Here is a 27,947-nt window from a genome sequence, read left to right on the forward strand (position 1 = left end):
TCCTTTCATATTTTCTCTCATATTCATAAAACAATGATAATGGTAACAACAATAAATGCTAACAGTTATAAAGAGCTTACCATGTGCCAAGTAATGGCACTAACAGCTTTATAAGTGTAGATAAAAGAGTATTCTGGAGGGGAGATGGGGAGTGGGGAGTCACTGTTTTACAAAAATGGGATCATATGATCCCATGTTTATTCCACTTGCCACACAACATCCTGTGTAGTCCACAAATTTTGACTGACTTTATCCATTTACTAAAGTTATGCCCTCTCTTCGAGACTTCTCTTAACCTCATAGAACACTGCTGCTTATAACCACTAGGGCAGGCTAAAAAAACCCTGGTTGCCTATATAGGCAACAAAGACATTCTGTCATCAATTGGAAATTACCGTCTCAGTGTTTTCTGTGCACATATGCTGTGAAGCAAATCAAAAGACAATGAGGGGGGAATGGGAGAACTAATCTTTTAGATTCACTCTTGCCATTAGACTCACTCTGATTAATTTTAGGCACAAAATGTATGACCAGGGCTTATTATTTTTTTAATTTTATGGCGGTCATAATAGTTGATAACATTGTGAAATTTCAGTTGTACGTTATTATTTGTCAGTGCCCCTTTACCCCTTATGGCCACTCCACAACGCCGTTCCCCTCTGGCAACCACTAACCTGTTCTCTTTGTCCATGTATTTGTTTATCTTCCACATGAGTGAAATGACACTGTGTTTGTCTTTCTCTGTCTGGCTTATTTTGCTTAACATAATACCCTCAAGTTCCACCCATTTTGTTGCAAATGGGACGATTTTGTCTTTTTTTATGGTTGAGTAGTATTCTACTGTATATATATGCCACATATTTATCCATTCATCAGTCAATGGGCACTTGGGTTGCTTCCACATCTTGGCTATTGTGAATAACGCTGCAATGAACATAGCGGGGCATAAGACTCTTTGAATTGTTGATTTCAAGTTCTTTGGATATATATCCAGTAGCGGGATAGCTTGGTCCTATGGTATTTCTATTTTTAATTTTTTGAGAAATCTCCATACTGTTTTCCAGAGTGGCTGCACCAGTTTGCATTCCCACCAGCAGTGTACGAGGGTGCCCTTTTCTCCACAACCTCTCCTACATTTGTCCTTTTTTGTCTTGGTAATTATAGCCATTCTAACAGGTGTAAGGTGATATCTCATTGTAGTTTTCATTTGCATTTCCCTGATGATTAGCGATGCTGAACATCTTTTTATGTGCCTGTTGGCCATCTGTAGATCTTCTTTGGAAAAATGTCTGTTCATATCCTCTGCCCATTTTTTGATCAGGTTGGTTGTTTTTTTTTGTTATTGAGTTGTATGAGTTCTTTATATGTTTTGGAGATTAACTCCTTGTTGGATATGTGATTTGCAAATATTTTCTCCCAGTTGGTGGGTTGTCTTTTTGTTTTGTTCATGGTTTCCTTTGCCTTGCAGAAGCTCTTTAGTCTGATGTAGTCCCATTTGTTTATTTTTTCTTTTGTTTCCCTTGCCGGAGTAGACATGGTATTCATAAAGATCCTTCTAAGATCGATGTCAAAGAGTGTACTGCCTATATTTTCTTCTAAGAGTTCTATGGTTTCACATGTTACCTTCAAGTCTTTGATCCATTTTGAGTTAATTTTTGTGTATGGTGAAAGAAGATGGTCTACCTTCATTCTTTTGCATGTGGCTGCCGAGTTTTCCCAACACCATTCATTGAAGAGACTGCTTTCTCCATTGTAGGTTCTTAGCTACTTTGTCGAAGATTAGCTGTCCATAGGATGTGTGGTTTTATTTCTGGCTTTCAATTCTGTTTCATTGACCTGTGTGTCTGCTTCTGCGGACCAGGGCTTATTTTAAGAGTACACCAGGTTTATAAACACACTGATAGGTTTAGCGTCTCTCAAAGCTTGATTCATGTCCCTGCCAGCAACAAAATTTCAAGTGCTCATAAAGACTGCCAACCCAAAGGCTTATTTTACACTAAATCATATTTAGACAAATTAAATGTCATGCCCTGGACCTCTCTTCGTACTATGAGCTCTTCTACTTTTCTCTCCAACTAATCACTCCCCCTGTCCATCACCACCTTTAGCAAATTCTGAAACAAACAAAAAAACCTGTTCCTCTGCCTAACTCCCCTTCCCTGTCTCTTCCTAGGCTGGCCCTTCTCTATCTCTCATCCAATCAGGTAATCTTTGCTTATAACCCAGAGTGTGTTTTTCTTTCTTTCTTTTTTTTTTTGCTGAGGAAGATTCGCCCTGAGCTAACATCCATTGGCAATCTTCCTCTTTTTCTTTTTTTGTGCTTGAAGAAGATCAGCCCTGAGCTAACATCTGTGCCTATCTTCCTCTACTTTGTACATGGGACGCCTCCACAGCGTCGCTGATGAGTGGAGCAAGTCCGCGCCCGGGATCCGAACCTGTGAAACCGGGCTGCCAAAGTGGAACACGCAGAACTTAAACCACTTGGCCAGGGGGCCAGCCCCATTTTTTTTTTTAATAAACTTTAAAAATTCCAATCAATTAAGCTTTTGTTTGTACTAGAAGGTCACCGTAAAATAGAGGATGCCATGGGAGCCATCAGAACACAACGATACAATTTTAGAATCACTTACAGGCAACAGAAAGATTTTTTTAAACTATAGAAAAAATTAAGGTGAAAGAAGAAAATACAGAGATAAATTAAGCTACCACATAGAAACATACACATGGCCATACACAACAGGAAAAGATAACATATAGAAGGTAACTATTTCTTAACTAGTAAATACAAAATTCAAAACATCATAGCAAATAATGTCACACTATATTATTCAGAATGCGAACATTCATATTATAGATTCACATATTATAAATGTGAATTATGTTATTTCACATGTAAATGTCACATATTGACATACTACGAGATGAAATTTGAATAACAGATTTTGATTAATAGAAATCTGGAGAGGAAATTTAGTTAATTTCTCTGTTCTAAGTCAGGCAGTAACTAAGACTTGTTAAAACTTGTACCTAAGAATGAAACAGAAAATCCCACAAGTCCTTGGTTGATGTTTCTAACACCTAATGAACGTTAACTTTTGCAAAGTATCCTCCTATAACACTGACATCCTAAATGTTTCAATCCTTCACTCAAGTGGAAATGCTGGCAGAGAGAACGTGAGGAAGCCATCTGTTAGCCTTGCGTGTCTACATTTTTAAAAAACCTATTTTGTCAGTCTTTTGGACGAGCCTTATTGTCTAGTCTTTCCTGAAAACTAGAGTTTGCCTTAGGGTACAGAATCTAAAACTTGATAAAATTCCACTGAGGATAATTATAAAGTTTTAAATGCTGTGAAAATCTATCAGCTGTCACCTGTGAATTACACTAATAGAGAAAAATAGTGACTAAATCCAATATAAGTTTTAGAGAAAAATCTGTGGGTATAGTACATCTAGAATTTATACAACCTAGATTATAAATACCAAGTTTCTTCATGAATATAATTCCAATAAAATTACCATTTAAAATTTTCAGAAAATAATCTGAAAAGAATAGGAAGAGTTATTAGCATTTCAAATAGATTGTCTTTATAACACTAATAATATATTTTGCTGAAAGACATCACTTTTTATTTATGATTTTTACATCTAAAAGTCTGTTCACTCTTTTAATATAATACAACAGAAGTTTATTCTCTTTAAAAGCTATTTGAAATTTAATAACTCAGGAAGATGTCATTGGTCTATTTTGACACTGGCACTAACTGCTTTGGGAACGAGCAAGATGCCAGCAGAATGCACACTTACTGCATGGTGCACAGGACCCCTGCACCTATGTTCCCAGGGCCAGAGGGCTTAGTGAAGACCTGAGTGTGGGCTGCCCTTTCCTCTGATTGCTGTGACCACAATGACCAAGCAGGCTTTTTTAAAAGCTGGTCTTATTGTACATTCTTTTAATTCTTGGGCTTTGCATTTTTTTTTTTTAGAGAAGTTCTCCCTTCCCTTCCCATTCATAACTATTAATTACATGCTTTAAGTGATGATGCCTTCTTACCTATTACTCTGTACTCATGAGAGGATTTTTTATAATTAAATGATTGCTTAAAAGCATTTAGGTGCTGATATAATATTTAAAGAAAGAAATCTAGCCATAAAACATTCATCTGGGAAAAGCAAAGGAAAAGAGACCAATCATTTGGAATGTGTGAGATACAGTCTCTGAGTTAGATGATTTTTAAAAAAATAATTTAATGTAAAATTATAACCCATTTTATAAATTTTATAGCACATAATATACTTACAGATCACAGCCCTATGGGTTTCAAGTAGGGAAATTTCCCATATAATACATATGACTTTATTATAGTAGAATGTATATATTTACAATAAAATTTCCTCATTTTAAGTTGGGTAAACAACACCATAAACACGATAAAGTGCATCTCCATCAAGAGTTCACTTGTGCCTCTTTGTGGTCAGTCTCCAACCCCCACCCTCATCCCCTGGCAAATGTTCAGCTCCTTTGTCACTATATTTTTGCTTATTCTACTATTTCATATAACTGAAATCGTACAGTAGGTAGTCTTTTGTTTTGGGGTCTTTTCACCTAGTACAGTGCTTTTGAGATTCCTTTATGTTATTTTGTGTACCAGTAGTTCATTCTATTACATGGATAGACCATAATTTATCCATTTATCAGTTGGTGGATATGTGGGTTATTTCCAGTTTGGGCTATTATAAATAAAGCTGCTATAAATATTTCAGTCCAAGTCTATGTGAACATATATTTTCATTCCTCTTGATAAATACCTAGGAGTGAGATTGCTCGATTTTATGGCAAATCTATGTTCAATTTTATAAGAAACTTTCAAACTGTTTTCCAAAGTGGCTGTATTAGTTTCCATTTCCATTTGCTGCATTGAGAGATCTGACTGCTCCATATCCTCGTCAACTCTCTGATCAATCTTTCCAATTTTAGTCATTCTCTTGGGAACGAGACACTGTGATTTTTTTTGCATTTTCCTAAAGGCTAATGATGCTGAATATCTTTCAGGTGATTATTTGCCTTTTGTATGTATATTTTTTGGTGATGTGTCTGTTCAAATCTTTTGCTCACTTTTTAATTGTATTGTTTGTCTTATTATTGAGTTGTACAAATTCTTTGTATAATGTGGATAGAATTCATTTATCAGAAAGAAGTTTTGAAAAAGAGTCTTGTCTTTTCAGTTTCTTAACAAAGTCTTTTAAAAAACCTAAGTTTTGAATTTTAATGAAGTATAATTTGTCGGTATTTTTCTTTTATAGTCCATGTTTTCTGTGTCCTGAGAAATATTTGCCTAAACCAAGCTTTCTCTTATGTTTTCTTCTATAAGTTTTGTAGTTTTAGCTCTTATATTTATGCTTTCATTTTGACTTACCGTTTATAAATGGCTTGAGGTAAGGTTCAAGGTTCATTTTTTTTAAGTGTTTCTTTGACCCCAGATTTAAAGCAGACAACAAACTTTTATTGATATTGATTAAACACAATGTAAAATAAGAACTATTCTGTACTCATCTTATGTAAGCATCTCAACTTTGAATAAAAGGTATTACTTATCTCCTTTCTTTCTAACTTTTCTTATTATTTTATGTCATTTTTTTTGGTGAGGAAGATTGGCCCTGAGCAAAATAGGGGATGCCACCACAGCATGGCTTGATGAGTGGTGCATAAGTCCGCGCTTGGGGGCCGAACCTATGAACCCTAGGCCACTGGAGCATGCGAACATAACCACTACGCCACTGGGCCAGCCCCTTAACTTTTTATTCTGAAATAATTATAGATTCACTGGTAGCACAGGGAAGTCCCATGCACCCTTCTAGCAATCTCCCCTGAATGATATCTTACACAGTACCAAAACCAAGAAATTAACGTTGGTAAGAGAGCCTACTCAAATTTCACCAGTAACACATGCACTCAATTTATGTGTGCCTGCAATTTTATCACATGTGTAGCTTTGCATGACCATCATCACCATCAAGACACCCAACGAGATCATTGGTACAAGACTCCCTCGTGTTAACCCTTTATAGCCACACCCATCTCCTCCCCCAACTCATCCCTAACCCTTGGCAACCACTAATCTGTTCTCCATCTCTGTAATTGTGCTATTTCATGACTGTTACAAAAATGGAATCATGCAGCATGTGTCTTTTTAAGATTAGCTTTTTTCCACTCAGCATATTTTCCTTGAGGTTCATCCAAGCTGTTGTGTATATCAATAGTTCACTCCTTTTTATTGCTGAGGAGTATTCCATGGTAAGGATGCACCACAGTGTGTTTAACATTCACCCACTGAAGGACATTCACGTAGTTTCGGTTTTTGGCTATTATGAATAAAGCTGCTTATGAACATCCATGTACAATCTATGTGTATCTTTAACTGCTTTACTTCCCGACACATATGCTGCATAGTGAGGCAGAATAGAATACATTTTTAAAGGACTTAAATGTTCAGTTAAAACAATGCATGAACGCAGTCAGTAAGTTCAATAAGGTAGAATGCTTAAATCCTGGCCAAAATATAAGATGTGAGTGGGAGTGTGAAAGAGTATGTATATGTGTGCATGTGGCGGGGTGGTAAAGAGAAGGGGGGTAACTTCCCTTGGCCTTTTCAGAAAGGGCAAAAGTTTAGTGTAGTTTTTCCATTGGATGATTCTTTTATTCACATCTGTTACAGCACAGAGATTAAATCCTAACATATATTCAAAGTTTGGAAATGTTTGATAATTCTATATTGCTTTAAAGGAAATTTATTTTTTGTCTAAATAAGATCTTTTTTAGTTCTAATATGAACATTTTTACTGATGATCACAGTCCATTGTAAATGCATGCATATATGTCAGATTCTAAATTTATTTTAGGCCAACCATTGAATATGCTTGTTATAATTTATGGGGAATGAGAAAACTAAAATAATATTCTTCAATGAAATGTGGTGATTATAAATTTCTTTGATCATTTTTACAAAGTTTTCATGTATGTTCTACAATATGCTTTAGCCAATGGTAAAAAAAGACTGATACTTCTGGATGACATTAGCAAGAAAGAACAGCATCCAGCAACAAGAAACCTTACCAACAACAGCTGAGGGCTAAGTCCAGACGACTCCAAAGTGTGACACATGTCCTCAGTGGAGCTCTCGCCATGCAAACACTTCCAAAAAAAGAAACTGCCTAGTAACACAAAAACAGAATGCATCAACCAACGACTACTTACCAACTGGACTAACAATCTTCCTGAGTTGCAATCTACATGCCCATAGGATCAAAACAACATGAGAGAAGGGAAAGTAATGGTCCAACTTGCTTGATTTATTAAAGCAGAAGGCAAATCATGACTTGTCTAACACTGTCTCTTAAGCAGACTTCTTAATACAATATGACTTTTATGACGTAGTGCCTAGATATCCAGAGTTTCATTTGTTGACTGAAAAATATACATTAGATTCTTTGGTTAATATAATTTCAAAACAAACAGAATCTTTGAGGTGTTGGAAGGTTCTCCTGGGCTTTCATCTAGAAGAAGGATTCAAAGAGCAGTTTCTTACTCTACCTACCCAAAGCCACATACTCCTCTTCACTTATCTTCTTTATGTTGAGCGCATCTTTCTCATATTCTAAATATTCCAGGAATGTTTTTACAGGCAACACACCATCCTTATCATCAGAAAAACGGACAGCAGTCCTGGTGTTCTCTTGTTTATATTTCTCTAACAATGCCTGGAGCCGAAGGAGTTCTTTCTCATCAAGCCTTAGTAACACAGCCAAGTCCTTAAAAATAAGACAAAAAAGTTCTGAATTGACCACCTCTCTTTCTATGAATCTGCCATATGTGTCAACCCCACAGTCTGAATGAAATGCAGGACTATCAGCCAAAGATGACTTTTTAATTACTGTGGTAGCTATAATGTACTCTGCTTAAAACTTTACTCTCAAATGCATGAGTAGGAGGTTATTTAAATAAACAAATCTTGAAACACTATATATTACTAAAAGTATTTTTAGGAAGTTTCTTGAGATTATACTCTTCTAAATGTTTGAATTTTAAACATATATTATTGTGTAATCAGGAAAAAATTTAAAAGGGTGTCAATTGCAACTCTCGTGATTCTGAGGAAACTAAAGAAACTATTCAACAAGAAACTGAATGCTTATTTATTAAGCAATGTAAACACTGTAAAACTTTTTTCCCTCCATGCTACATAATTAAAGCTGCATTCTTAAACGAGAACAGTTTTATTTATTTATTTAAGACTGTTGTTTTTAAAAACAAGAAGTACAATGCAAAATGCTACTGAACGCATACCAGCAATTCAATGCTATATTGAATTTATACATTAGCCTATGTGAACTACATTCACAGACAGCAAAAATGAATTAATTCAGATTTGAATTTTAGTTTTATATGTACAAAATTAGCCATTCTGCCTCGAAGCTCACTGCATGTTTTCCGAAGGATCTAAACAAGTCTATAGCAAAATATGGTTTTAATTCTCCAAGTGCTTTAAAAGTAAAAAAATAATATAAAAGAACAATCTACCAACTCATTTTTAAAATTTTGTAATTCTTCTTTTACCTTTGCACACTACATTGGGGCTATCAAGTGGAAAGGAATTCTAAAGGGGATTATTAACGACGTATATTTAATTTTCTTTGGCAGGGAGCAAAAGAGAGAGTTCGGACCTCATGAAAAAATTAGGCATTGAAGAGTCTATGAAATGTCTAGGCAATCTTTAGACATGACTTAATCAACTTGAACTTTCTCATTGCTTGAAATGATTTTACACTACTGCTGAAGTAAAGAGAAAACCAAAAGACCCTGAAAAAATGGCTTTGTCATAATGGCAATCACAGAATATTATTATAAACAGATTATTGAAATGCTTTATAAAATTCATCTATAATCCCAAAGACAAAAAATATGGTAGAATGTGTAAGCTGTTTCCATTACAGAGAGAAAATCTTCTCTCATTTTTCTGTTAGAAAATTTTTATTCATGTATGTGTATTTAAAATAAAAGGCTTCTACTTTAAACCTCAATTAACTTTCACACATACCACATAATTTTTTTCAAAAGCATTACTAGTGACTTGACAAATCACTAAAATCACTTTAACAATAATATTCCTTTAGATAAGAAGACATGAGGCCCTGAAGCCAGGCAACCCGGCCACGGTCACAGTGACCCTAGGGGAAGAGAGGACGGTATTTCTCTCCATTCCCTATGAAGGAAACGTCATTTCTCTGTCTGGAAAGTAAGAATTTTGTATACACTCCTCAGAAATGAACAATATTGCATTGTAATAAAGATTACAAGGTGCTGTCACTCTTTTATGTTTTAAAGAATAAAAACAGAACATTTACTATACAGTCACGTATTGCTTAATGACGGGGAGATGTCCTGAGAAACGCATCGTTAGGCGATTCCATGCTGTGTGAACATCATAGAGGGTACTTACACAAACCTAGACGATATAACCTACTACACGCCTAGGCTATATGGTGCTAATCCTATGAGATCACCATCATATATGCGGTCTGTTGTTGACCAAAATGTTATTATGCGGTGCATGACTGTAATAAGTTTAAACACTTTGATGTAAGATAGAATATTTTTTAAATGTATTTCATCATGTAGTACACAAGAGAGCAAGCTGTATGAGTTTGCTAACAACAACAACACAGAAAAACCGGTCTCTTCTGTTTGGCAAAATCATTTGTTTTTCTTTAAAAGAAATTAAAGTTTTGCTACTTTAGTCAACTGAATATATTTTAATTGTCAAATCTTGTCTAGAAGTTGTATTATAAGAACACTAAAAAATGAACTGAGAAAAACCAAATGTTTCTAGGGTAGTGAAAATGGATTAACAATAAAATGCAATATAATAAATAAATAATACAAATTTAGCAGTAAGGCACAGAGAGTCAGCAGGAGGTCTTGTAAAGAAAATACACCTTTACATTTTATAAAAATTCTTAATTTTATACTTCTTTACTACCAATTTAAAAAGTTAAAAATAAAGAGATTATTTTGTATAATAAAAAATGGGATTACTCACATTATCAGAGAATGGTGTGTCTGAATGAAAATCAAGGGAATTTAATTGACTGACAGATTCATAAAGATGAAGTAATTTCAGTTTATTGGCACAAAACTGCAGCAATCCTTCATCAACAGACTCAAGCTCTAAAAGGTAGAAAAAAATACATTAAAGAGATAGACTCATCAAAAGGCTTTTCCTTCATTAAATCTCTTAATATTATTACATAATTCTCTGATGTTCTATTTTATTAAATATTGGGATGCTTAAGCTATAACAGATTAATAAAACAAAGACAATTTTTCCATTATGGCAAAATGTCTAAATTTTTAAATAAGATGGTCTAACAGCAGAGGAAAAAAGAGAAAAAGAAAAAAGAACTATCTTAGTGTAATAGTCAAATTTAAAGAAATGACCTGGAAACAGCTTTGAAAATGTTCTTCCTCTCCCCATAACCCATATGCTGCCTATTATGCTCCCACACTGAGGACAGACAAATAGAAAGCTGCCTGGCTCTTCCTGTTCTCATGGTCGTCAAAGATATTATAATCCAACCAGAAACTGTGGACTGTGACAGATGCATCCTCGAGAAAGGATGGCAAAGAGACCAAAAGCAGAATTCCACTTAATATCCTCCATCAATCAGGTTTTTTTCAAGATGAATGCTGGAAAAATACTCGCTTTGTATATAATACATTCTTGTATGATAATTTAAATATTTATATATAATAGAAAACAAATACTTATTCTTTAAAAAGGCAGACACTGAAAACCCCAAAGAACTCTTTTTTTGTGTGTGATGAAGATCAGCCCTGAGCTACCATCCATGCCAATCCTCCTCTTTTTGCTGAGGAAGATCGGCTCTGAGCTAACATCTATTGCCGATCCTCCACCTTTTTCTTCCCTTTTTCTCCCCAAAGCCCCAGTAGATAGTTGTATGTCATAGTTGCACATCCTTCTAGTTGCTGTATGTGGGACGCCGCCTCAGCATGGCTGGAGAAGCAGTGCATCGGTGCACACCCGGGATCTGAACCCGGCCGCCAGTAGCGGAGCTCGCGCACTTAACCACTAAGCCATGGGGCTGGCCCCCCGAAGAACTCTTATTTAGGATAAAGTAATCTAGAATATGTCTAAGTTGTTATAGCCATAATAAAACTTAGCATACTAAATACTTGAAATTTTTAGGAATCTCATTTATGGGTAAAACTTGAAACCAGTAATGATTTTATAGAACGCCAACAATGGTATTTGGTTTACTCCAAACTCAGTGCCACACAATTTTTGATTTAATAAATTCTGACATTTTGTTAAAGCCCTGAGGGATGGAGGGGCTTTGTAAGTAGGTATACTATGCTTTTTAAAAGAGGTATTTCTAACAAGGTACATGCACTAAAGAAGTTCACTGTTTACCAAAAGTCAGCTTTACATACGTGTTGAAAAAAGAATCTCAAAATTAGCAAGCTTAAAGTCCCAAAAGGGCATATTATGATTTGTTTATTAAGCCACTTTGAATTGGCTTAAATACAAATATAATTAAATGCAAAGCTGGCTTTATATAATTAATATGACAAGCAAAAAGTCATGACTAGATGAAGTCAGTATACTGCAATTTAATTTATGTTAGGAATTCAGAGTAAATTGAATTTTGCTAGCTCAGCTGGAGAGAGTGTGGAGTTACAACCCCACGGTTACAGATATAATTCTTTTTCAGACAAATTCTGAACAGTAAAAAACAAGCATAAAACTCAGAAGTAATAATTTAATCATACTCTGTGACTAGAAGTCCTAACTCTGTTCATGAAGGAAACGGATGAGAAAATGTGGATTCCATAGGCTGAGAGAACATTAATCAAATCACAAATACAGTCAACCCTGCATATGCACAGGTTCCACATCCCAGGATTCAACCAGGTGCAGGTCAAAAGGCCTACGATGGCTGCCTCTGTACTGAACGTGTACAGACCTTTTTCTTGTCATTATTCCCTAAACAACACAGTATTACAACTATTTACATAGCATTTATTTATTTATTTTTTTTAAATTTTATTTATTTATTTTTACCCCCAAAGCCCCCATAGATAGTTGTACGTCATAGCTGCACATCCTTCTAGTTGCTGTATGTGGGACGCGGCCCCAGCATGGCCCGAGAAGCGGTGCGTCGGTGCGCGCCCGGGATCCGAGCCCGGGCCGCCAGCAGCGGAGCGCACGCACTCAACCGCCAAGCCACGGGGCCGGCCCTTACATAGCATTTACATTGCATTAGGTATTATAAGTAAAGTAGAGATGATTTAAAGTATACGGGAGGATGTGTGTAGGTTATATGCAAATGTATACACCATTCTATATAAGGGACTTGAGCATCTGAGGATTCTGATGGGGGGTGCTGGAACCAATCCCCTCATGGATAATGAGAGTTGACTGTATTTTTTATCATTATCTTGGTCAAAACGATATTACTTAAAGAATGTCCCATCTACAGAAATCTCTCTCCTCCCATAAAGTTAAATAAAAAACAATGACAGCAAGTGAAGCTGGTTGTTTTCTGCATACCACCAGCTAACTTTCCCCTCATGCCACTGGTTTTCGAATGTTCTATAACTACATCAGAATAATCACTTCTCATCAATCTATACTGCTATCTTTCCTCACAGTAGAGGGATTCAAAAGAGAAATATTTGTAGTAAGAAAGAGAATCAATATATTCAGAGAAAGCTCAGATGAAGACCTACCACATACACTGAAGAGGGAATAAAAAGTCCCCAACACTAAAGGTACGAAATAAGTTTTCTTATTTCTTACATATATTATTTCCACATTAAAGTAACATGATGGTATCATAGCAGTTAATAGCTTTCTATAAAGTGAGACCACAACCTCCAATCAGTACAAACCCTATTACCTTGATTTTGTAAAGTGTCCATTAAAGTCTGAGTGATGTTTCTAAGGCAGGAAAATGGTAAACATTCACTTGCCAAAATGCTTTCCAAAGCCTAGAAGAAAGATATTGAGCAATTCTAATAATTAGAAGGCAATGATTTTGTTTTTTAAATTTTATATTTATGCTTATATTATCACTGTCTCAAGTTTCAAAGGGAAGCTCCATTTTTAACATGTTTTAGTATACATACCTGAGAATTAAAGTTGCATCATACGTAATATGTAATCAATTTCATGTCACGGTAAATATGGTATAATGACAAAAAGTCCAGATCAAGAATGAAACAACTAGAAGGCAAGTGATGTTTAACAGGCCAAGACAAAATAGAAATAGAGATAAAACTATTCACCAGTAAGAAGAGTTTGATAAGTCAAACTATATAGGCATAAATGCCAAGCAGAGGCTGTTACTGTCATGTCAATAATACAAGTGTTAAGTGAGCATAAGTGAGGCCATCTTGTTACTCTAAATGACCCCAGCCCCTCCTCTGTGTGACTACTTGCTGCTTGGCACATACTCTAAAAAAATTCACATGCTCTCCTGATTTATGGCCTCTGTTTACAAATGTACTCCCCTATAGCTTGATAAATTAAAACTTTGTTCTATGAGTTTCTCTCCAGGAACAGGTTGATCACAGGCAGGAAATACACCTACAAGGTATCCCTCACAGCTGACAGAAGGACAGAACAATGTAATGCCTGGAGCCCATCACGGCTGGAGACCAACATCCTGGACCCCCTCCTCACTGCCCATTTTCCCTATATAACTGCCTCAAGATTCTGTAATCCTCGAAGATGGTGTTTTTGAGACATTAGTCTGCCATCTTCCCAATTATGACCCCAATCGAATTAAAACTTCCTTTTTTTTTTTTTGGGAGGAAGATTGGCCCTGGGCTAACATCTGCCAATCCTCCTCTTTTTGCTGAGGAAGACTGGCCCTGGGCTAACATTCATGCCCATCTTCCTACACTTTATATGGGATGCAGCCACAGCATGGCTTGCCAAGCGGTGCGTTGGTGCACGCCCAGGATCCGAACCGGTGAACCCTGGGCCGCCGCAGCAGAGCGCACGCACTCAACCACCTGCGCCACCAGGCGGGCCCCAAAACTTCCTTTCTCGATCCCTAACTTGTTGTGATTAATTGGCTCAGATTGCGGTCAGCAGAGAGCGAGCCCACTGCTCAGTAACAAAAAGCTGACAACAACTTAATTACTGCATTTGAGCATGGCTGGCTGAATGTAGAGGCCATGCTAGATACATATACTCCCTACCTCACCCCACCTACCCTTCCTGCCCCTGGGAGATATTTAAGAGCCTTCATCACCAGTTCTAAAATATCTCTTTATGTCTAAAGAAGCAACCATCAGAATCACCAATGAGTTAGACACAGCAGCTAAAGTGCATACTTATCTTGTCATATCAGCACATTAAATTGGCTTTTTATTGATGAGATTAAATAGTTTAAAAAGTAGGCTGAGAATGTGGCATGAAACAAATATCAGATCATAACACAACAACCTCTGTGTGTCTGGGGGAGAAATGGATTTAGAGAGTGGCTCAAGAGGTTGGTCAGGCCTATGATGAGGCAACCATTTGGAGGATATAAAGAAAGAGACTGAACGAGGCAATTCCCCAGAAAACGTAATCTGCCTCTGTTCTGTCTACTATTACACAAACTAGCAGCTGGCTTACCTTCCTTCCTATTTTTCAGTCTTCCAAAGCCTAAATTGGTTACTTTTCTCCCTTTAGTGTCATAAAACAACACACGACTTTCACTATTAGCTTTCCAGCATTTTTTATAAAATTCATAGCTTCATATACAATTCAGCAGTATAGTAAAAAACAAAACAAAACAAAACAAAAACAGAAAACCAAGATAGTTCACACTATGCTAAGTTCCCCAATTGTGTTGTTCCATGATGTGAGATAAGAAGAAAGATGGTATCGGAATGAGAAGACTTGTTTGGGTTAGGACCCTCCCTTTCTACTATAGGTTCCCTAAACTGCCTCTCTAGGTGCCCATCTTGTCATCAGAGTGTCATCTTTCATAACTGAGACTTTTCCCTGAGGAAAATGAGAGCCAATTAGCACTGTCAGTGGAATGGAAAACTCGATTAAAAGTCACAGGGAATTGCCTGTTCTAAATGAAACCATAAAAAGTGTTTTTAAAAATTGAATGCAACAGTGAAATAAAAGAGGTGAAAATAAATCAGTGTTCACTGAATTCTCCCATGTATTGAACATTATTTGAGATGCTGCGGATTATGAAAATGCCATATTCAGTAAGGTCCCTACTTGAAGGAGCTTAAAAGAGGAAAAAGTTGAGGAGCTGTGACCAATATACATGAAATAAGCAGAAAACAAGTAGTCATTAGCTATCAGTTCTGATTAAAAGTAGAGCAGGAGTTCAGAGATATCCATGGGGACTGAAGTGTCATGTAGGAACTTATAGAGTTAGAACTTGAGCAGCATTATGAGAGGTCTGGACCAGAGAAGTGGGAATAAAAGAAATCATGAGTTACCATATTATAATCATGAGCCTGGCAAAGGGTAACAAGTCTGACAACACCATGAGATGTTGAGGCTGTGGGGCAATAGAGCATCTTATACAGTATAAGAGTGAATATAAATTAGTGCAAGTATTTTTTTTTTTTTTGGTGAGGAAGATCAGCCCTGAGCTAATGTCCATGCTAATCCTCCTCTTTTTGCTGAGGAAGACCGGCTCTGAGCTAACATCTATTGCCAATCCTCCTCCTTTTTTTTCCCCCAAAGCCCCAGTAGATAGTTGTATGTCATAGCTGCACATCCTTCTAGTTGCTGTCTGTGGGACGCGGCCTCAGCATGGCCGGAGAAGCGGTGTGTCAGTGTGCACCCGGGATCTGAACCCGGGCCGCCAGCAGTGGAGCGCACGCACTTAACCGCTAAGCCACGGGGCCAGCCCCTAGTGTAAGTATTTTGAGAAGCAATGTATCATCAACTAGTACAGCCAAAGCAGCTCAGACCCTACAATTCCACTCTTCGGTATAAACTCAAGAGAAACTCCTGCATATGTGCACCAGGACCCATGTACAAGGATAATCATAGTATCACTGTTCGTAAGAGCAAAAACACCGGCAACAACCTAAATGTCCGCTGACAGGAGAGTGAATGAATAAATAATCACAGAATGGGATTCACACGGCACAGTTCAGGAGTCAACCATAGCTCCATGCATCAACGTGGAGGACTCAAAGAAACAATGCTGAAGGAAGAGAGTCAGTTACACAAGACGTGGAGCAGGACTCCATTTAAAAAAAGCTTTTAAAGGCAGAAAATGCATCAATGTATTTTAAAGGAGCCATATAGAAATGATATAACCATAAAGAAAAGCAAAACAGAGAGAAACACAAAATGCTGAACATCGGTTACCTTAGGGATGGGAGAAAGGGACGGGATTGAGGAAGGACACACAGGGCTCCTTAGAGTTCCCATAACACTCTATTTCCTAAGGTGGGTGGTCATACATATGTGTGTGATTTATTATTATTTAATCTGAATATATGTTATGTATGGATTTGTGTGTGTGTGTGTATAAGACATATGCACTTGTGTATGGGAGGGAGGGAGGGAAGAAGGAAGGAAGGAAGAGAGAAAAGAGAAAACAGGAACTTCCACATGGGAATATAAAAAAGGATGAACACGAATAAAAATATGAAAAGAAGACTTTAGCTGTCGTGTCTAGAGGGAAACAGGAAGATAAAGATTTTCTTAAGAGGGATATGTAAAAGCTACTCAGCAGGAAAGTTCATATATTATATATGCTTACTTGTTTTTTGGTTGCAGGGTACTTAATATCGAGAATTAATTCCTTTATTTCTGTTTCAACCAAATCTAGAAAGAGAAAATTAACCAAAGTAAAATTTTCACTTTTATTACAGGTAAACTTTATTCTGAAAGAAAAATGCACGTTTGTACTATCAGTCGGTCTAAAGGATTTCTGGGTTCTCGCAGAAATTATTGTTTTATTGTTACAAATTTTAATTTTCCATCTCTAGATGGCACACTTCATCCTTACAGAGCAACTCCGTTAAAAATTACACGTGATGACTGGTACCTCACCTCATTCCAAAAAGGAGTTGCAATAGCTCATAAATGCTTTGAAGAGTTTTGATTACTCCATTTAGAATATTCTATTAATTTAAAAAATGACATAACAGTGTGTTTTATTCTTATTATTAAAGGATACCTACCAAGACTGGGAGATTTTGTTTTCAGTAAGGCTCCTAGTTTCTTAACTAAGTGCATGTCCTTGGCTCGTTCACTCTTCTTATCACTAAAACAACAAATACAACAAATTCTTACAGAATGTGAAATTGTTTTCCTTCTAATTCTCACATGCTCCAACTTTCTTTTTCCTTTATATTCTTCCTATTTAACTTTAAAGGTATCAGTCTAATGAGAAAAGAAAACAAAACAATAACTGCAAAACAAATAGCAAAACAAGGGACGAGGAAAAGTCAGCAGAGGGACATGAATAAGCAGACACTCGGTACATCTTACCTCAGTGCTAAATGGAAAGGGACATTGACTGTTTTCACAGTTCCCGACACTGGATCAACAAGACAGATCTGGTAAGTCTGTGGCTGCCAACTCTGACTGGTAACATTATTTAAGCCCATTATTTTATAGCCAGGATACAGAAGCCTGAGGAAATCACACACCAAAATGGTAAAAAATACTAGAGAAAGGAGAAATCTCAAAAGATGCTTTTATTATAGCTAGGGACCCCTACATTATTATCAATTCAGGAGCATTAATATGGCAAATAAATACTAATTGATACTAAAAACAGAGAATTGTTTCAGTAAACTGCCAGTAAAGTAGAACTCGACTGGCTGAGACCTACCTTATTAAAATGTGCTAGAAAATTAAATGAACACAATCAGCCCCGTGCTGCAATGGCAAACAAGGCATCCGTCTCTCTTAACATCATCACTAGGGGACTCAAAAGGAATCTTTCTCTTGGAGCCTCCACAGCGTAAGGAAGGGATGAGGACAAATGGGAGCACCAAAGCTGACTTTAATTCAGTAGCATATTATAGCCTTTTCAATAAGATTCCTTCATTATTAAACATTTAATCCTTAATTACATACCAGGTGCTCGCAGGAAAAACCACAATAAAGAAGATTTCAATTCTCAAACAATCAGCAGTCTAATAAGTGGCTTTAAAAAAACTTTGCTTTAATCACAGCATTCCTTTTCGTAACCAGGAGAACGTCAGGGGCTGCAGCTCACCTGCAGTGCTTTCCCACGTTGAAGGCGCCTACCCTAGGCCCCTGCTGTGTGCTCCACACTTCTAAGATTCCCCTTCTTGGCGCATAGATCACGAGGAACTGAGCCACTCGACTCGGACCCTGAGTGTTTCCAAAGGGGGAGAAATCCATCTTTTCTGGTAGTCTTTCGTGGAGGTCCTCTACAATCTGGATCCAGCCAATCTGTGCATCCCGATACCCTTGGAGACAGAGGAAAAGGGAAGTTATTTTGTTTATTAATCTAAGTTCAATCGCAGCCTTCTGAAGCACTCTGGGATATTTTTTTTGGTGGGGAGGGGGTAGTTAAGAAAGTCTATAAAACTATGTTATCTTTTTATTATGAAATATCTTAAGCAGAAAATAGTAATAATATAATAAATATTGAATCAATCACCAAGTCTTATTAAATCTTAATATTTTGCCATTTTTGCTTCCAGTCACTTTTTTTCTTTAAAAAGAAAATAGGCATCATTGAAGCCTCATGAGTACTCTTCCCTGATCCCATTCCCTTCCCTCCCTCTCTTTAAAAAATTCTCTCCATTTAAAAAATTCTGGGGAGGTTATCAGGTTTGGATTTAACATAAAAGTCCAATTGAAATATAAGAAAAAGATCAGACTGATTTCCTGCTATTCCAGCGCCTTGGTGGTATGCAGACAGAGGGAAAACATGGGCTGCAGAGCCATGAGAGGAAGCTCCTGCACATGAGAAGAAAGACACAGCTGACACTGCCTTCCATTTTACGGTGGTCCCTCTTACAGGCAACTGATCCCTCTCTTCTCGGTGTGGGGAGGAAAATCGACTGCACCAGCTACAGAAGGACAAGCAACAATGCCCGCAATAAGGTCGCCATGCTGGATTTGGACCAGTTGGCATACCTATGTCTTCTATACTCCGGAAGTCTTGCTGAGAACACACCTTGACGTTATTTCAGAAGACAAACACCAAGGAGAAATGATGTGTCTGCAGCATTGAAACCTATTTCTACAGACACTTAAACATGTGGCAGGTAAATACTGCAGGAGTTCTTTGGCAAGAACGTGAGAGTAGACTCAGTCTGGTCTGAGTAATTTAATGTCCTCAAATCCATGATTCCTCACATTGTTAAGTATAGACCAGATTGCACCAGAATTGTGGTTTCCAACCAGTAGTCTGGGCTGACATGGTACTATTCTAGATGATTCCAAACAATGTATTCTCAACTTCTTCCTTAGTCAAGGAGATTTTCTTTTGTTCAGGTTGACAATGTGCCTACATATTTTCAACTCTACCTTATAGTTAGGTCATGTGACTAAGTCCTGGCTAATATATTATAGGAAAAGGTTGGAGAGACTTCAGGAAATATCTCCAAAATGGACTGACTTAGTTGACAGTTCTTCTTTTCCCCTTCCTCCTTCCTATCTCCGATCCAGCAGATAAGAACGTTGGAGCTCCAGCAGCCATTTGCACCATGAGATAATCTTGAGTGGGGAAGCTACATGGATTAAGAGTAGTTTCCTGAGGATATCATATCAACCAACATAGTTGCCAAGAACCTAAATGAACTGACCCAAGCATATGGATATGGAAGTCAAGTCAGCAAAGATGGATTTTGCTAGGTTTTGCTATCTTAAATCTGAAAGACTTGGGATTCTAGATTTGGAAAGAACATTTAACTCAAGCATGGCCTTGAAAAGTGGAATGAATGTAGCAGGAGCAAGAAACCGAATTTCAGAATTGACAATGACAATGACAGTGAGAATGGAAAAGAAGTACATGAGAAAGAGGTTAAAAGTGCCTATAAGATATATCCTTAAGTCACACTTAAAGGATATATCAATTGGACTACTGGACCAAGTGTTGCCAGTATGAGTTCATGTTAAAAAAGAAAGCATAAACATAAAGGAGTAAATAAACACAAAGGAGTAAATAAACACTGTTATCAACCAGAAGGTAAAGGATGATCATGTTGCTCAACTACTGGGATAAAAAGCAAATTCACTATTTTTTCTGGATTTTTGTAAGGAAATACCTTTCCACATGCGTATTGCAATTCCTCTGGCTACATCCAATAAAATAACTCTGCCAAAATCATCTGTTACTGCTGCCAATGTGTTACATGGAGACAGACATATACTTTCGCCATGGCGTCTAGAATCTGGAAGTCCAAATCTGATATTTAAAAGAAAATAAAAAGCTCAAATCACATTCCAATCTAGAAATATATAACAGAATAATAAAATGCACAAACAAAGTAGGCCGAATCTTTTTTATATGAACTTGTGTGGACTAATCGTCAATTTATTAACTAATCACAGCTGACATTTGTGCTATAAAATACATCAAGAAGTTTCTGCTATTACAAAATGAAAACACCTATGTTTTATTTCATAGATTTTCTATACAGATATCCACAACCTTATATTTTTAGAGACCATCAAGTATAACTCTCTCTTTCCTTGATTGAATGGTAGTATGTCATAGGAAACATCTTCACAACCAACTAAATTTTAGAATGTTTTGCTCCTACACAGGCAACTTTTGTCTCTTTTAAGTTCTTTTTTTTTTTTTTTTCTTATAATTTTTTTTATTTATTTTTTTCCCCCAAAGCCCCAGTAGATAGTTGTAGGTCACAGCTGCACAACCTTCTAGTTGCTGTATGTGGGACGTGGCCTCAGCATGGCGGGAGAAGCCGTGTGTCTATGCGCGCCTGGGATCCGAACCCCGGCCGCCAGCATCGGAGTGCGCACACTTAACCGCTAAGCCACGGGGCCAGCCCTATACAGATATCCACAACCTTATATTTTTAGAGACCATCAAGTATAACTCTCTCTTTCCTTGATTGAATGGTAGTATGTCATAGGAAACATCTTCACAACCAACTAAATTTTAGAATGTTTTGCTCCTACACAGGCATCTTTTGTCTCTTTTAAGTTCTTATTCCTAATCTGTTCTCTTTTTTGCTAGATATCATATCTTGCTGACACCAATGTATTTGCCTGAAGCAAGAACTTCCCTTCTTCTAAATAGTTATCTCGAAACTGCGCTTAGTCTATAACCAACCTTATTAGAACTGTGAGTAAAATAAAAGTAAAGAGGTGCTGAGAAATGACCCGGAGCACTCACTTTGAGAAAAGTCCCTGAGACCAAGTGCTGAAACTTTCTTACATCTGTTTGAATGCACAGGCCATCTGGCTTGTTTCCGGATTCTTGGGTGAATTCAGAAAACGTGATGTGTTACAATATTTTAAAATATGACAAAAAAACCTTAGAAGGTAATCTTCAAGAAATTTTAATAACAGATAATTAGTTATATCTCTTTAGTTGAAGAACATCTAAAAAAAAGGGAGGTTTTTATTTTCCTTCATGATGGTACTTTACATTAGGTAATAAAAAATGATTTAAAAACAAAATCAAGTAAAAATCACACCTTCCCCCCTAAAACCTGACACATACACTAAATATCTACAGCACTGCTGATGTAAGCAAGAAAGCCCGAGCCAACATTCAGAAGAGCGCTTGAATGCCCGTGACTCCTGTTTTTTTTTTTTGTGAGGAAGATCAGCCCTGAGCTAACATCCATGCGAACCCTCCTTTTTTTGCTGAGGAAGACTGGCCCTGGGCTAACATCTGTACCCATCTTCCTCCACTTTATATGGGACACCGCCACAGCATAGCCTGACAAGCGGTGCATCAGTTTGCGCCCAGGATCCGAACCCAGGCCGCCAGCAGTGGTGGGCGTGCACTTAACCGCTATGCCACGAGGCCGGCCCCATGTGACTCCTGTTTTTATTTTCATTTCTCTTGCTGAGCAAAATTGGCCCTGAGCTAACATGTGTGCCAATCTTCCTCTACTTTGTATGTGGGACGCTGCCATAGCATGGCCACCGATGAGTAGTGTAGGTTCGCACCCAGGAACCGAACCTGGGCTGCCACAGCAGAACACGCCAAACTTAACTACTAGGACACGGGGTCAGCCTGTGTTTTTATTTTTTTTAAAGAAATCACTAGATACTTTTGAAGTTTATACAGCTTAGTGACAAACTATCTAAACTTTTTAAAGAAAGAAATTCAACAGCTCTCACAAAACTAATTTTCCTGCAACTTAAGCTAAGTTTATATGGGTTCATAAAAAAAGTATACTCAACAGACAGCTGTTGAGACCTATTATATGACAGGGAAACAGCTGCAAACAAAATAGGCAGGAACCACTGTGCTCATGGAGTTTACTTTCTGGTGGAAAAAATATCCCACACGAATGAGCTCCAAAGACTCACGAGATCAACAAATCCACTGAAAGTATACTGAAAGACCATAAAGTGAACAGTACATTTCTAAAAATATGAAACTTTGAGAAGCGCACGACAGACTTGCCTTACAGCTAACGGGGTGGCTGGTTCCACCTTCGGCTTTTGCTTTTGGACAGTTTCTTCTTCATGCTTACTTTTCCAACCAAGCCAACCACTGAAAAGAAAGAAAGTTTAGAATAAAACCAGGGCTTCCAGTGTTTCACAGTACAGACTATAAAAATATAAGGTAAAAACCAAGCTAGATACAAATTAGATAATTTTCAGTGTAATTGTGACATGATTACCTGGCAGCATTAAATAAAGCCGAAGTGAGTTTACTTGCAACGGCTAGTGCAACATGAGATAACAATGGCTGTGTGCTTCCCTGAAAAAAACAGGACATTTGAAAGAGAACACTTAACAGCTGTGAAGAAACAAAATATACTTTCTAAACAAGGCTTACTTTAAAAAGTTTTGAAAAGTTGTAAACCTTGGACTAGCAAGAGTATTCAGCATCTTTTAGAGGGTATCGTGAAAGCTTTATTATAGGAGGTAGCCATATAATCAAAAGTTTTAACTCTATGGTTTAAAAGTAAAATCAGTAGTAATCTATTTCATCTTTAGGATTTCCCTCTTTAAATCGTAATTTAATTAAAAAAATTTAAACTAGGACACTAAGATGGCATTATTCTAGCAGAGCTATGGATTTCCATCTATATACAACTGGCTTTTTTCCCTCTTTTTTTAAATACATACTTCTATCCAAGTAAAAAGATAGTTTGGACAATTCTGAGAAGGCTGCTTTTTAAACAAGAAATAAGAGCCAAATCTATCACCTAACTTTCCCATATTTTAGGAAGCAATTTTACCAACTAAGCTGGCAGGTTGTTCTGTCTTTACAATTCTTCATTTACTCTAATTCCTGGTGGGCTGACATCATTAACGACCCTGTGTTTCTCGCTATAGCACCAATATTTAAATAAAACTCAACTGCCCAAGAACTCTAGGCGTCAGAAGCAAAGAAGGTTGTTTATTTAATATTGACTTTAGCACGTTTTTTAGTTAATCTAAAGAATTTAGAAGAAATCGAGTTGAGACTAATTTTAGCTTAAACTGAAACTTAGAAATGTAAACTGCTTAACCTTTCTAAGGCTAAGTTACCATATCCAATTTGCAAACAAGTTGAAAAATCAAGAATGGCCTTACTTATAATCAGTGATGAAACGCTTACCTCCAAAGCATAGAAGAAGCCAGTAAATGGACTGGACCCTACAGTGATATACTGAGACATGGCGGGTGGACTGTTTTTAATTGCTGCATTAAATCCACCTATATTGGAGGCAGTCTTCATTTGATCAAAAGGGCACAGAGTCATAATACCTAATGATAATACAACAACACATGATTTGAATGCACTGAAATGACACTGTAATTTTAGGTCATTAAATTTTTACTTCAACTCCATTCTAAGATGCTAACTGCCTAGTTTTTTGTTTGTTTGTTTTTGCTTGAGAAAGATTCAAGCTGAGCTAACATCTGTTGCCAATCTTTCTCCTTTTTTTTTTTTTTGCTTGAGGAAGATTAGCCCTGAGCTGACATCTGTGCCAACCTTCCTCTATTTTGTGTATGGGTCGCTGCCACAGCATGGCTGACAAGTGGTGTAGGTCCGTGCCTGGGATCCAAACCTGAGAACCCAGGCTGCCGAAGCGGAGTGCGCTGAACTTAACCACTAGGCCACCAGGCTGGGCCCTACTTAGTTTTATTTAACAGACAAAAGTCATTTTTAAAAGCTACAAAATAAATGTCATAAAATATTCACAGGATCTTAAAACTGCCATCTACAATTCCTCTAAGCTATAAAATACGACAAAAACAAAATTTAAATATTAATTTTTAAAACAGATACAAAATTCAATGGTACAAGAAGTATACAGCCCGTTTATACCTTCAGGTATCAGTTCACTTAGAGGCAACAACTGATACAGTTCCTCATGCTGCTTTCCAGAGATGTACATACATAAATGATAGCACATCAAATAAACTATGCCTTGGTTTTTTTTCTTTAATAAAACATCAAGGAGACATGTCTCATTCTTCTCAGTCACTCAGAGTATCCCACTGTGTGGTCATACCATAACTGACTTGACCTACTGATGGACATTTAGGTTGTCTCCCATCTTTTGCCACTACAAATAATGCTGCAATATATATCCTTGATATGTCTTTGCACACCCATATAAGTCTATGTGTATGGTAAATTCTTATAAACAGAAGTGCAGGCTCAAAGCAGATCTATATTTTAAAAAAATTTATTAAGTACCGTTCCACTGCATTCCACAGAGGTATCGCTAATTTACAATCCCACCAAGAAGGTGAGAGAGCATCTGTGCGAGATGCTTCCCCACACAGCGAGAACAAATATCTACTTCGTAGTCCAGAAAACCCCAACCTTTTATAATGAGTTACTTTTCATTTTCCCAGGGCTCTAAGAGCACAAGCAGACAGACTGAATGCTGACATCCACATGTGTGTGTGGAACAGTAGAGAAAAAACCAGTGTCATTTAAATTCACCTGGGTGGCAGAGAGAGAAAGAGGGGGAAGATCTAGGAAGTAAAGATCTGCTTCTAGACTTCAACATCTGTGGACTCAGGCAGTGTCTTCATATGGGTACTCATATGGTCAATGAAGACACTCGGTTGAGAGGTTCTGAACTCAAGTATACTGTAGAATGGAACATGAGTTATCCTAATTTTCATTTATAGGTATTGCCTAAAAATGGTCAAAAAATGTGTTGCTCCTGTAGAAGAGTCCTGGGAAAGGAAATACTTTTAGGAGTTCATAAGCAAACCATTTACTGGATTTAGGGATTAAAGCGATCAAATAACCATTGTAAAAGTTGGACTATTCTGAAAGATCAGAATGTCTGTCTCATATTCATGAATGAATTCATGATTCAATACAGAAAATGTTTTTGCTATATGATAAAATTAGCCTAAATTTTGCCTGATTCTACCAGAACAAAATCAAAGGGTGAATTGTGTGGCATATAAATTGAAATTTAAGTTTTAACATAACTTCTCTTCATACTCCTACACACTATTGGTGTGAGTATATATTGCTACAAGCTATCTAGAGGACAATTTTGCAATATGTACCCAAAATTTTAAGTGAATTTATTCTAATTTCTTCTAAAGAGATGGTTGATCAGTTCTTTCCATCCTTACCACTAGTTATACTTTTTTCCATAATTTGTCATCTGCTTTCAATGCCATACCTTAGCTTCTGTCATCAACAATTGTATATTCTGTGAAACCTTGATTCCAATCATACTACTCTTCGACTACCAACTCTTAGCTTTCCACCTAGGAACTCCCTGTAATAATTCCACAATTTCATTAAGAGTTTCAATTCATTAATCCTAGTGTTTTTTCACTATTTATGAAGCAATTCTTATGATCACTTCCCTTCTTCTTCTTAGATTCATGTTCCACCATAATCACTATCTTGCGGAAACCCACAACTCTGTCCCTCTCTCCCTCCACACACTCATCTGGCTAAATCTCAATCTTCATTGACCTAAACTTTCTGCATTCTCTGCTGTTCGCAGCAAAACAGCTGATCATTGCCACAGAAACACAATACATCTGGGTTTCAAAGTGAGGACCACAACAAATGGGCATACAAAACCACCCAAAATCCTATTGTCCTCCTCGATCCCTCTCCATGTCCCCAATCCCTTGAAATCTATTTGTTGAAGACACCAGGTTGTCTGACACGAATTTCCCACAGTCTAGGTTTTGCTGACTGCATCCCTGTGGTATTCTTTAATATTCTGTCTTGTTCTCTGTATTGCAGAAAATTGGTGGACTCTAGAGGACTGTTGCCTTTTGAGTCACCAAGTTTAGCATTATTTTTCATTGACTTAAAGTAAATGAAGATATGGCTTATTTACAGCTTCTCCTCTTCTCCCTATATCCTTCCAATATACCCACATATTCACATTCACTGTTTTCATTATTAAGAACGCTGTAAATATTATTCACTATTCAGACAAGCTGCCTACTGTAATTACATTTCCTTAGATGTGAATTTTTTTCCTGGAGTTATTGTTACATGGTCATTTAGGGTTTTCCCTGAACATCTGAGGCCTTTCTATACTTTGAAACATCTTCAAGTTCCTCTTCATATAAATTTCCATAAAGCCAAACTCGTTGGATAATTTTATAGGTCTATTACAGTGGCTAAAGAACGCCTCTTTGACAAAATGGTATTTGTATGGAGACCTGAGTGAAGTGAGGGAGAGAGCCATGTGGCTAGCTGGGTAAAATTTTCCAGGCAGAAGGAGCAACAATTACAAATGCTCTAAAGTGGGAGGATGCTTGGTGTATCTGAGGAATAAGGAGACCAGCGTGGTGGAACACAGAGGGGCAGAGTGGTGCTATAGGAGATAAGGTAAAAGCAGCCCCATAAATCAGACAGCGTCAGGCCTTGTATGCCATTGTAAGGTCTTTGTGTTTTGTTAGGGATAAGATGGGAAACCACTATAAGGTTGTGAGCAAAAGAGGGACAAAAATATGATTTATATTTCAAAAGAATCACATTAGATAGTAACTGGTGAACAGATTTTAGAGAGGGGAAAAAGGAAGCAGAAAGACCAGTTAGAATTTTTTTCTTCAGTGGTTCAACCAAGAGATGATGGTGGCTTGCACTACCATGCTAACAATGGCAGAGATGAGAAGTGGTCAGATTCAGGACATATCGTGGAGGTAGAGGCAAAAGGTGGACTGGACGAGGAACACGAGTACAAGAGAAGAGTCAGGGATGACTCAAAATCTTTTGGTGTGAACAAAAGAAGAAGAAGAGAGATGATATGGAAGAGATGGAAGAAAAAACAAGCTTGATTGGAGGAAATCAAGAATTCTGTTTTGGATATGTTAAGTTTGGATACCCAGGTGGAAATATTCAGTAGGAGCTGGAAAACGAGTATGAAGTTTAAGGAAGAGGTTAGGACTAGAGAGAAAAATGGAGATGCTGTGATTTGATTTCTTGTTCTTGTGCTTCTGATTTTTGAAAGTAGTGGGTCGAAATATTTATTTTTAAACCTACCCCAATCCGGCTTTCATCTTCCCCATTCCACTTAAATTCCTCATATCAGAGTTAATGAAGAGCTTTATGTTGTCAAATCCAATGGACCTTCTCCCTTTCTTGAATTCTATGAAGCATTCCATAGTTAACCACTCCCTCCCAAATTTATACTGATAATCCAGACTTCCTCTCTGAACTTTCGACTCATATATCCAACTGTCTACTTTTTTTTTTTTTAGGATTTTTTTTTTTTTTAAAGATTTTTTATTTATTTATTTTTTCCCCCCAAA

General features: G+C 37.1%; 1 protein-coding gene across 3 annotated transcripts in view; it reads right to left on the reverse strand.

Annotated features, from left to right (window-relative positions):
• RAB3GAP2 (RAB3 GTPase activating non-catalytic protein subunit 2) overlaps window positions 1–27,947 on the reverse strand; it is a 106,565-nt gene that overhangs the window by 25,093 nt on the left and 53,525 nt on the right. For all 3 annotated transcript variants that reach the window (XM_087424365.1, XM_004439668.3, XM_087424366.1), the window contains 12 exons: window positions 23,803–23,951; window positions 22,877–22,956; window positions 22,657–22,746; window positions 20,315–20,454; window positions 18,289–18,505; window positions 17,553–17,696; window positions 17,243–17,325; window positions 16,819–16,883; window positions 12,976–13,066; window positions 10,095–10,222; window positions 7,593–7,806; window positions 7,112–7,209 (listed from right to left, as the gene is read on the reverse strand). In XM_087424365.1, the coding sequence (XP_087280491.1) occupies window positions 7,112–7,209; window positions 7,593–7,806; window positions 10,095–10,222; window positions 12,976–13,066; window positions 16,819–16,883; window positions 17,243–17,325; window positions 17,553–17,696; window positions 18,289–18,505; window positions 20,315–20,454; window positions 22,657–22,746; window positions 22,877–22,956; window positions 23,803–23,951 (1,499 nt within the window). The remainder of the gene's footprint in view (window positions 1–7,111; window positions 7,210–7,592; window positions 7,807–10,094; window positions 10,223–12,975; window positions 13,067–16,818; window positions 16,884–17,242; window positions 17,326–17,552; window positions 17,697–18,288; window positions 18,506–20,314; window positions 20,455–22,656; window positions 22,747–22,876; window positions 22,957–23,802; window positions 23,952–27,947) is intronic.

The sequence above is a fragment of the Ceratotherium simum genome, chromosome 36 (assembly GCF_057802395.1).
Source record: "Ceratotherium simum simum isolate JZ-2026a chromosome 36, ASM5780239v1, whole genome shotgun sequence".
NCBI classification, from domain to species: Eukaryota; Metazoa; Chordata; class Mammalia; order Perissodactyla; family Rhinocerotidae; genus Ceratotherium; species Ceratotherium simum.